At 37.0% G+C, this 12,247-nt stretch overlaps 1 protein-coding gene across 1 annotated transcript in view; it reads left to right on the top strand.

Annotated features, from left to right (window-relative positions):
- The window catches only part of KDM7A (lysine (K)-specific demethylase 7A), a 69,758-nt gene that overhangs the window by 35,445 nt on the left and 22,066 nt on the right, over window positions 1–12,247 (top strand). Inside the window, exons 10-11 of the mRNA XM_011941565.1 lie at window positions 6,393–6,484; window positions 8,801–8,890. Coding sequence (XP_011796955.1) covers window positions 6,393–6,484; window positions 8,801–8,890 — 182 coding nt within the window. The remainder of the gene's footprint in view (window positions 1–6,392; window positions 6,485–8,800; window positions 8,891–12,247) is intronic.

Genomic DNA, 12,247 nt, shown 5'->3' with positions numbered 1-12,247 from the left:
TTCTGTAGTTGAAGAAAAAAAACCTTTTTTGAACTTGTCTTTATATTTGAACTCACTTTTTAAAAGGTGGAATTTCAGACTTTGATGTTTTAATATTTTGATTTAATAATCTTTGAGCACTCAAGTTGGAGACTGATGTCACTTGCTTCTATTTTCAGCTTTTCATCCTCTTGTGCTAGTGAGAATAGTTTGTCTGCTTTTTGTGTTGTCTAACTTTTGTAGTCAGTTTGTAAATAGTGCTACTATTATAATTGACAACTCTCAGAATAGACATAAACAGATTAAACAGTAAAGTTTATTCTGAACATTTGCTTCTTTTTCCATTTTAAAGTTAAACAAGAAGAAAAGGTAAAATGAAAAGAAATAACCAAAAATTTGCTTCCCAAGATAGGATGTACAGAACTAAAATGATAAAACTCATATAACAATGGTACCCTAAACCCCCCACCTCACAGCATAGCGCAGAGATGTCCTGGCAGCGCTTCTGGTCTATGGGATGGGGGTAGAATCCCATGCATGAGAAGGGGACAGGTCCTTTCTTCACAAGACCAGTTTTTGCTCCAGAAATGAATCCTTGTCATGAATCGCCGATGCATTCCGTGTTTTCAGTTATTTTTCTTGGCTGTAGGAATGTCACAGTGGACTGTAGAGTTCTCATACGTAGTTTTCAGTAAAATAGAGAAATAGTTTATAGTCTCCTATTTAAGTGCAAGCCTAGACGGACAGGAACACTTTTATGTACTTATAAAAACACAAATTTCCTTGTTTTGTGGAAATAAATCCCAATTATTGAACCTTCTGGTTAAGAGGTTGGCAATTCTATACTTGGTTCAGGGTACTTTCTCCCCTCTTTTCTCTCTTCCTGTCCCAAGACTCCAAGTTCCTGTCTTGTGGTTAGCTAGGAGAAACTATCCACGAACACACACACACACACACACGCCTGTACCCCTGGAGTGATGCACAGTGGTCTTTTTTTCCACTAATGTCTAAGAGAAGGTCATTCTTTAACTTCTTAAAACAATTTAAGAGCTTTATCTGAAAGACAAAATCTTGCCATTGCTCGGGAAGCCATAGGAGCAATTTGCTTAGTCTTAGAACTGTTTAGTCTTTGTGTTAGGCCATCAAAAGTTCAGAAACATTGAGGTCTGATTGAAAGCATGACTCTGTACATTAAAGACTTTTTTAAAAAGGATTATTAGAAAAGGATATTTGTAGGTTGTTTTAAGATGTTTCATTTTATTAGCCAGATCAGTATAGAATACCTGGCAATCACAGTGATTCAGTCCAGTCTCATCAAGGCAAAAACGAAATGATCATTATAGCAATTGCCATCGTTTTAAGCATTCATCCTGGAAACAGGAATAGTGGTCTTGTGACCCCAAATTATGTTGTTCTTTTATCCGTAACCTTTTTACTTTACATTGTGGCCTATTGTTTGCCAGCTCTCAGACTGTTCTAAGGCTTATATGGTGGGTTAAATGAGGTTGAATCATCTGAAACTCTTTACTGTGTTTCATGTCAGTAATAGTAAAATAATGAACCAGTTTGGATTTGTGTAAGGAAATTAGCCACTGTGCAGAAGCAAAATCCTTTGTTTCAACTTAGCTGAATTTTGGACCACATCTAATATATTTTGTTTGTTTTAGATTATCGCAATTTGATTAAAAAACTGAAAACATTTTTGTTTATGTGTTTTTATATTTACTTTACTCTGTTATTAAACTAGTCAATTATATAGATCACACACACGTTCATACTGTGTAAAGAATAAGGCTGTTATTACTCAGGTAACCACTACCCAAATTAAGCAAAAACAGCCTTGCCAATACCTTAGAAATGCTCTGTTACCTTTTTCATTACAGCTTTTTGTTTCCCTTCTAGAGATAACCATTATCCTGACTTTTGTGATAATCCTTTTCTTCAGTTTTACCAAACCTATGTTATAAACTAAAATAATTTAATTTTCAACATTTGTAAACTTCCTATGAATAAATTCATACTGGTATTCTCTTGTAACCTTTTACTCAGCATTGTTTGTGAGATTCATCCATGTTTTTGTGTGTGGCTGTTGTTCTTTTTCATTGCTAGAGTATTCTGTTGTATGAATATACTGTGAGAGAGAGAGAGATATATATGTTATATATATATACACATACACTGATCTGCAAGTTTGACATTTGGGAGTTATTTTTGGTTTTTGGCAATTATGGAAGATGCTGCTAAGAAGTTCTTGTCTTTGTCACCTAGTGCAAGAATTGCTCCAGAAAACAGGCCTAATTGCTAGGTCATAGATAGAATTTAGTAGTTGCTGCCAAATTGTTTCCAATTCCCATTTCCATGGCAGGGCAAGCAAGTTCCCAAAGCTCTATGCTCTGGCCAACACTTGGTATTGTTAGGTTATAATTTTTGCAAATCTCATGGATATAAAGTAGTATTCTTTGTGCTTTTAATGTGCGTTTCCCTGATTATTAATGGAATCGGGTAGTTTTTTTCATATGTGTATAGGCCTTTTGGATTTTCTCTTTAACTGAGGGACAAAATTTCTTAAATTTAAAATAGCATTTTTTTCAACTTTTTTATGGGTAGTGCTTTCTGTGCCTTGTTTAAGTAGGTCTTTCTTATCCCTAGGTCTTGCAGAGATCCTTGTTTTCTAAAAGCTTTTGTGTTTTGCATTTAGGCCTTTAACTCACTTAGAATTGATTTTTTTCTTTTTCGTTCTTTTTAATGGATGGTGGGAGTATATTTTCACTTGCTTTTGTGTAAATATCCACTTGTCCCAGCACCATATTTTGAGTAATCCATTCTTTTTCTGTTCTTCATAAACACCTGTCATCTCCTGTATCGTGTGTTGATACCTGTGTAGGTCCTGGGACATACACACACACGCATACTCACCCACCCTTCTGTTCCAGTGGGCTAGCAGTCTGTCTCTCCACCAAGCACACTATCTTATTAACCTTTGATAAGACTTGATATCTGGTCCTCCTTCTTCAAGTATGTCTTTGATTTTCTTTCCCCTTTTATTTTTATATAAATTTTTGAGTTACCCTATTACAAGCCAACACCACCCTACCAAATGTAACCAAACAAGTAAATAATAACGTGGAGGTTTTTTGTTTGTTTGTTTGTTTGTTTTTTGAAGGTGTTAACTCTAGAGATCAATTTGGGCAAACTTTTATGTCATAAATACTGAGTTTTCTAAAAATGACATGGAACATCTCTGTTTATTTAGATCTTTAATGTCTTTTGGCATTTCTTATTTTTTCTTCATAAAAATTTTGCATAGATATCTCTTGCTAGATTTATTCCAAAGTAGTTCTTTTTGTTAGTGCTATTATAAAAACACATATCATTGTATTAGTCTGTTCTTGCATTGCTATAAAGAAATACCTGAGACTGGGTAATTCATAAAGAAAAGAGGTTTGATTGGCTCAGGGTTCCTCAGGCTCTACAGGAAGCACGATGCTGGCATCTGCTTAGCTTCTGGGGAGGCCTCAGGAGACATAACCATGGTGGAAGGCAGAGGGGAACAGGAGCAAGATAGGGTGAAGGGGGAGGTGCTGCACACTTTAAAACAACCAGATCTCACAAGAACTCAATTGTCACAAGAACAACACAAGAGGATGGTGCAAAACCATTCATGAAGGATCCAGCCCCATGATCAAATCACCTGCCAACCAGGCCCCACCTCTAACATTTGGGGATTACAATTGAATATGAGATTTGGGTGGGGATGCAGATCCAAACTGTATCAGTCATTACTATGTATATACATATGGTTGAACTTACATGACATTTCTGTTTTTTACTTCAAATATAGTCAAATATTAGCAATTTCATATGGTTCAACTTACTAACCATGTGATACTGGAATATAGAAGCAGTTACTTTTTGTACTGATTTTAGCAACCTTGTTAAAATCTATTCTTTAATCATTTATCTGAGGCTTTTGTTTGATTCTCTAATACACAGTCATATACATCCGCGTTGAATAATGACAGTCTTGTTCCTTCTTTTCTAATATTTATATCTTTTTTTTTTTCATTGCTTTACCGGGTTGTCTAGGACCTCCAGGGAAATAGTGAATAGAAATGGCAAAGGTGGGCAGCTCTATCTTTGTTCTCAGTCTCAGAAGGAAAGCTTTCAGTCTTTCGCCACTATTACCTTTGTTGTAGGCTTTTTGCTGATAACCTTTATCAAATGCTTGTCTATTCTAAGCTAGCTAAGAGGTTGTTTTTTTCCTTTCTTTTAAAAAATGATCAGTGGTAGTTTAATTTTTATCAAAAACTTTGCCTGCGTATATGAAAAGCTCCATAATTTTTCTTCTTTAACCTTTTAATTTAGTGGTTATATTAATTTATTTTCTAATATTAACTCAACCTATAATTTTTATATACCATTAGGTTAGTATATTGTTTGTATTCTATCTATATGCTTATATTTTATATATTCTATATGTAGTTATGTATTACATATGGGTGTGTGCATGTGTGTGTATTTGTTTGATTTTGGCACATGAGTGAAATTGGCTTGTGCTTTGTTTTCTCAGACCTGTCCTTGTTAGATTTTGGTATAAAAGTTATGCTAGCCGGCCAGGCATGGTGGCTCAAGCCTGTAATCCCAGCACTTTGGGAGGCTGAGGCAGGCGGATCACGAGGTCAGGAGATCGAGACCATCCTGGCTAACATGGTGAAACCCCGTCTCTACTAAAAAAATACAAAAAACTAGCCGGGCGAGGCGGCAGGCGCCTGTAGTCCCAGCTACTCGGGAGGCTGAGGCAGGAGAATGGTGTAAACCTGGGGGGCCGTAGACAAAATGTTGGGATTGTTCCTTCTGTTTCTGATCTCTGGAGAAGTTTGTGTACAGTTGGAATGATTTCTTTTTTGAATGACTAATAGAACTCACTGATGATCTGGGTCTATAGTTTTCTTTGTGGGAAGATTTTTGACTACTGAGTCAATATCTTTAGTGATTAAATGACCATAAAGGGTTACCAACTAATTATTGAGTTCATTTGTATAAATTATTTTCTTAAAATGTATCTAGAAATTACATCTAAAATTGACATTTGTTGGCATAAAGTTCTTCATGTTATCCTCTTACCTACTAAAATCTGTGGCATTTGTAATGACATTATTTCTATTCTCCATACTGGATATTCGTGCCTGTTTTCTCTTTATATTAATTTTGTTGGTTTTTTTTAAAGAACTTGTTTGAGGCTCTGTTTGTTGTTTTGTTAATTTTTGCTTATGATTTTTATCCGTTTTCTTGGTATTAAAACTTTTTTGTGGGTCTTCAGTTCATTAATTTTCAGCCTTCTAACATAAATATTTAAAGCTGTACATTTCCCTGTATGTATAGTATGCAACACATTTTGATATGTTTTCGTTATTTAACCAACATATTGTCTGATTTCCAGTGTTTTTCTTTGATCCAAATGTTGGTCTATTTTTTAATATCTGCATTTCTTAATTTCTAAACATAGAGGCTTTCTTTACTTACCTGCATTATGAACATATATATGGTTTAGATCTTGGACTTGGATGAGACTTGTTTATGGTCCTAGAATATGGTTGAGTTTATTAAGTGTTCTGTGTGTGTTTGAAAAGAATGTGTATTCTGCAGTTGCTGGGTACGATATTCTATTTATGGCCATTGAATCAACTTTATATTATTCAAATTGAATATATGCCTACTGATTTTTTTGTTTTTGGTTCACTTTATCTCTTACCAAGAGAAATATTTGAAAATCTTCCGCTGTGATTGTGGAGTTATTTCCCCATGTAGTTCTGTCTAGTTATTGTTTTCTATATTTTCATATTGTGTTATTCAGTACAAATTCTAAGTGGTTACATATGTCTTTCTGGTGAATTGAATCTTTGGTCATTATGAAATAACCCTTTGTTAATGACAGTTACACCCCCTTTCTTTTGGACTCTTGGTATCTTTTCCCCATCCTTTTATTTGAAACCTTTCTATATTTTTAAATATGGTATGTATGCGTATTTAGCTTATTTAAAAATCTAACCAGATACAGCAGCTCACACCTATAATCCCAGCACTTTGGAAGGCCAGGGCTCAAGGACTGCTTGAAGCCAGGAGTTTGAGACCAGCCTGAGCAAAATACTGAGACCCCATCTCTACACAAAAAAATTAAATCCAGTGAAATGGTCTTTTAACTGGAGTATTTAGTAAATTACACTTAATGTAATTCTGTTTCTTTTTCTTTCTTGTCTTTTTGGGTTGATCGTTTCATATTTCACTTTTTTATCTTTTTATTAATTTGGAAGTTGGATAGTTTTATATTTGGTGGTTACTCAAAATCTGAAGTTAATCCTTTTAACTTTAGAACATTTTAACTTTTTTTTCTCACCCCATTTCCATTCCTACAGAACTGAGAGAAGATGGTTTCCAGCCTCAAACTTACCTAGTACAGGGAGTGAAAGCACTGCATACTGCTTTAAAATTATGGATGAAAAAAGAAGTAAGTTATTTCAACAGTGAAATCACTGTGTTTTATGTTGCAAGATTAGGAAAACAGAGTCCTTGTGCTATTTTGGCAGCACATGTGAATGCCAGTAGTAGAGGGAATAGAAATCATGCTTTATATGCAACCTCCATTTTATTATTCATTATATACAAATGTACTGGTTTCTGTTATGCAAATAAAGTATTTAGATATTTCTTTAATCTTTGATCTGGAAAAGAAAGTAATTAAAGTATATTTAGGAAATTGACTAAGAAATGAACATACAGATATGGAATAATAATAAATAACATTGAGCTCTTATAATTGTGCTATAGTGTGCTGAGAGCACTGTGCTTTGTCTTTATACACATAATCTCATTTAATCCTCAAAGCCAACTGTGTGAGGTCTAGGTGCTATTGGTACCACAGTTCTGCATATGGGAAAGCCAGGGTTCAAAGAGTTAAGTAACTTGCCCAAGAGAACTGGTGAAGTTAGGACTTAAAACTTAGATCTCTGGGACTGCAAAGCCTATGCTTTTTACCACTCTGCTAGATTTATGTAAAAGTGAAGGAAAGGAGAGTCCAAATTTCAAGCATGAGCTTTCCATTTTCATGAAAATATGAGCTAGTTGTTTGCATTTGAATCCCACCACCTCCAGATCTCCATTTAGAATTAGTGTTTCCTTCCCTTATGCATCCATGCTGTATTTCTTGTGCCTATGGGCTTAAAACAAATGTTTATAAAATAATATATTCGTGTTTCTCTCAACTGAGTCTGTGAGCTCTTGAACAGGGACTGTCTTTCTCATCTTTATTGTAACTCCATGCAACTTTGCACATAATACTTTAATAGGTGATACATGCATATGTGAGCTGATGAAAATACATGTCTATATTTTCTTTTTTTTTTTTTTAACAGAGTCTCGATCTGTTTGCCCAGGCTGGAGTGCAGTGGTGCGATCTCGGCTCACTGCAGCCTCCACCTCCTGGGTTCGAGTGATTCTCCTGCCTCAGCCTCCTAAGTAGTTGGGACTACAGGCACGTGCCACCATGCCCAGCTAATTTTTGTATTTTTTTGTAGAAATGAGGTTTTGCCATGTTGGCCAGGCTGGTCTTGAGCTCCTGACCTCAGGTGATCCACCCACCTTGGCCTCCTAAAGTGCTGGGATTATAGTCATGAGCCACTGCGCCTGGCCATGTCCGTATTTATTTCTTGATTGTCCCTTGAAATAAAAATCTTGCTCTTAAGAAATACTGGGAGACAGTAATTAATAGGTTACTGTCCCAATAATTTTATACTCCCTTTTCACTGTATTATCATTGCGTCATATCTACCAGAGCACAACACTGTGGAAGTATTCAGGAAAATAAAAATCATGTCCTCCACTGTGAAAGACCTTATTGTCTAGGTGACAAGGAAAGCCATAAGCAAATTTAAAACTGTTTAACAAGATAAAAACAAAATAAAGCATATGTTGCCAAAACTGTATAATTTGTTTCCTACTGAAGGCTTTAGATGTGTGATTCTCAGATTTGTGACTTTATCACTTTATCAGAATTGCCTTTAGAGCTTTTTTTTTTTTTTGGAGACGGAGTCTCACTCTGTTGTGCAGTGGCACAATATCTGCTCACTGCAGCCTTTGCTTCCTGGGTTCAAGTGATTCTCCTATCTCAGCCTCCCGAGTAGTTGGGATTCCACGCCTGGCTAATTTTTGTATTTTTAGTAGAGATGGGATTTCACCATGTTGGCCAGGCTGGTCTGGAACTCCTGACCTCAGGTGACCCACCAGCCTCGGCCTCCCAAAGTGCTGGGATTACAAGCGTGTCACCGTTCCCAGACTTCCCCTTTCCTATTGATGGGATCTCTTCTATTTTGCTTTTGCCTATTAAAAGAAAAAAAAGGACAAAAATGTGTTCAAATTAGACTTCCCAAGAGAAACTAGGATTACTTTAGTGTCTGTGTTCTCCTTAAAAATCCTTATGCATTATGAATTAAATGTTAAGCTTAATTTGTTACTTTACTAATTAGTAGTAGTAGTTAGAATTACAGTAGGCTTGGAGGAGTAGAGTACAAGGTTACCACTCAATATAAAGCAAAATTAACTGTGAGACAAGTCTGTTTTTAACACAGTCTAAGAGGATTTTGTATGTTAATGAGAATCTCCTTAGAAGGCATTATACCAGCTACACGAACTCTTGAAACCTGGCTTACTAGTATTTGGTGATGTCTGTAACAGTCTAGAGAATCCAAAAATTGGTTTAGTAAATTTGTTTTTACATATTAAAGTGTAAATAACTTTGGTTTTCTTATTTTTGTTAATCCAAATACAGCTTGTATCTGAACATGCCTTTGAAATTCCAGACAATGTTAGACCTGGACACCTTATTAAAGAACTTTCTAAAGTAATTCGAGCAATAGAGGTAAGAGTAGAAACTGTCATGTAAATGCTTGGTTATTATCTGCTTTGAGAAGCAAATGGATCTATCCCCACTCTACAAGTATTTCAAAACTCTTACACACTTAGAAGAAATATAATGACCTGAGTATTTGGAGGTTTCTCAGGTTTTCAGGCTTCTGAAGTCCTTGAGAGAAATTTGTAATATTGTATTCTCATGAAGTAATAAGGAAACAGTTACCAGGTTACTTTAGGATACTTAAAAAAATAAAAAATATGGAGTATAAACAGTAGAACTTTTAGATCCAATTAATTTCAGCTACCCAGAGAGGAATACATGTTTGTATCGTTAGAACAAGAGAAGAAATGTAAGGTGAGTGAGTCAAGCTAGGGATGGAGAGAGGGATGATAAGCAGTAGGGTGGGGCAAGGAGATGCTTGGGTAAATGCCCTTTAATAAAAGCTCAGAAAATCTGATTAGATACTTTAATTTATTAAGAGCTATTCTTGGTGTTTAAGAAAGGGTGTTTTAAAGTAATTCTTCAAGAAGGTTGTTCTGTTAGTGTCTAGCTTAAATTGAGAGGAAATTAGGTGGAGGAATGGAGGCCAGCTGATGATTTAACAGCTTACATTAGGGCTGTGTTTGGAGAATGAAAAGAGGTATACATTTACAAAATACTAAAATGCTTGGTTTAATATCAATGGATAGAATATGTAATTCTCAGTGTGTTCAGATATAGGAGAAAAATATGTTCTGTTTTTAAAGTGTTACAGTAGTCACATTTAAATTGGTTTAGTATCAAAAGTCATATATCTGATCTTAAATATATATGTAAGTTTATACATATATAAAGATCATGCATGATAACCAAAATGAAGAATAAACTTACTATGAAAGGTGTGATTCTATATAAAAAAACTATAAATCTTTACTTATGGAAGTAAAACAATAGTTAAATAAATGGGAGTGTCATCTCTGAAAATGTCAATCAACTCTAAATTAGTATTACAAATTTAAAGTGGTAAAATATACTTGGAAGAATAATTAGACTGTCCCAGAGAGCAACCAGTCCAGGATGGATCAGGAGAATGAAAGGATCTATATTTGTTATGACCTGAAATTCAAGTTTAACTGGGTGTCTTAAACTTTATCTGGCAATCCTATCCAGGAAGGATGTCTCCAGAGAAAAATATAAAATTATTAGATCACCAAATGTGTTTGAATGTTTGTATTCTTCTAGTGGATAATTTGGGAATCAATTAGTGATTGAATAAGGGAATGTAATGACAGTATGTTATATGTCACTGAGTTATCAATAATTTTTACTGAGTCCAATTTACTGAATATTGAAGGAAAGGGAGGTATGTGCATGTTTAAGAGAGATTTGTAAGGATTAAGACTTCATCTTGCATGATAGGAATTCAGTAATATCTGAAGCTGAAAATAGTATAAACGTGTCATTTTATAATTTGGAAGCAAATAACTGGAGGGAAAACCATTTAGAAGAGTTGGAAGTCCTGGCTGTATACCTAAAAGAATTGATAGCAGGGACTCAAACAGGTATTTGTGCATCAATGTTGATAGCAGCATTATCCGCAGTAGCCAGAAGGTAAACCAAGCAACCCAGGTGTCCATCAGCAGGTGACTAGATAAAGTGTGGTACATACTCACAGTGGAATACTACTTAGCCTTATAAAAGAAGGAAATGCTGACTGGGAGGATTCCAAGATGGCCAAATGGGAACAGCTCCAGTCTACAGCTCCCAGCGTGAGTGACGCAGAAGATGGGTGATTTCTGCATTTCCAACTGAGGTACCGGGTTCATCTTACTGGGGCTTGTTGGACAGGGGTGCAGCCCACGGAATGTGAGCCGAAGCAGGGCGGGGCACTGCCTCACCTGGAAAGTGCAAGAGGTTGGGGAATTCCGTTTTCTAGCTAAAGGAAGCCATGACAGACGGTACGTGGGTAATCGGGACACTCCCACCCTAATACTGCGCTTTTCCAATGGTCTTAGCAAACAGCACATGAGGACATTATATCCTGCGCCTGGCTGGGAGGGTCCCACGCCCACGGAGTCTTGCTCACTGCTAGCACAGCAGTCTGAGATTGAACTGCAGGGCGGCAGCAAGGCTGGGGGAGGGGCGGCTGCCATTGCTGAGACTCAGTAGGTAAAGAGAGCTGCCCGGGAAGCTCAAACTGGGTGGAGCCCACTACAGCTCATGGAGGCCTGCCTGCCTCTGTAGACTCTACCTCTGGGGGCAGGGGATAGCTGAACAAAAGGCAGCAGAAACTTTGCAGACTTAAACGTCCCTGACAGCTTTGAAGAGAGTAGTGGTTCTCCCAGCATGGAGTTTGAGATCTGAGAACAGACAGACTGCCTCCTCAAGTGGGTCCCTGACCCCGGAGTAGCCTAACTGGGAGACAACTCCCAGTAGGGGGCGACGGACACCTCATACAGCCGGGTGCCTCTCTGAGATGAAGCTTCCAGAGGAAGGATCAGGCAGCAACATTTACTGTTCTGCAATATTTGCTGTTCTGCAGTATTTGCTGTTCTGCAGCCTGTTTGTGATACCCAGGCAAACAGGGTCTGGAGTGGACATCCAGCAAACTCCAACAGACCTGCAGCTGAGGGTACTGACTGTTAGAAGGAAAACTAACAAACATGAAGGACATCCACACCAAAACTCCATCTCTAGGTCACTCACCATCATGAAAGACCAAAGGTAGATAAAACCACAAAGATGGGGAGAAAACAGAGCAGAAAAGCTGAAAATTCCAGAAATCAGAGTGCCTCTTCACCTCCAAAGGAATGCAGCTCCTTGCCAGCAATGGAACAAAGGTGGACGAAGAATGACTTTTGACGAGTTGACAGAAGTAGGCCTCAGAAGATCAGTAATAACAAACTTCTCCAAGCTAAAGGAGGATGTTCGAACCCATCACAAAGATGCTAAAAACCTTGAAAAAAGATTAGATGAATAGCTAACTAGAATAACCAGCATAGAGAAGACATTAAATGACCTGATGGAGCTGAAAACCATGGCCCGACAACTGTGTGACGCATACACGAGTTTCAGGAGCCGAATCGATCAACTGGAAGAAAGGGTATCAGTGATTGAAGATCAGATGAATGAAATGAAGTGAGAAGAGAAGTTTAGAGAAAAAAGAGTAAAAAGGAACGAACAAAGCCTCCAAGAAATGTGGGATTATGTGAAAAGGGCAAATCTACATCTGATTGGTGTACCTGAAAGTGATGGGGAGAATGGAACCAAGTTGGAAAACATTCTTCAGGATATTATCCAGGAGAACTTCCCCAACCTAGCAAAGCAGGCCAACATTCAAATTCAGGAAATACAGAGAACACCACAAAGATACTCCTGGAGAAG

The sequence above is a fragment of the Colobus angolensis genome, unplaced genomic scaffold (assembly GCF_000951035.1).
Source record: "Colobus angolensis palliatus isolate OR3802 unplaced genomic scaffold, Cang.pa_1.0 Scaffold2, whole genome shotgun sequence".
In the NCBI taxonomy this organism is placed as follows: domain Eukaryota; kingdom Metazoa; phylum Chordata; class Mammalia; order Primates; family Cercopithecidae; genus Colobus; species Colobus angolensis.
This window is presented reverse-complemented; position numbering and strand designations above follow the sequence as displayed.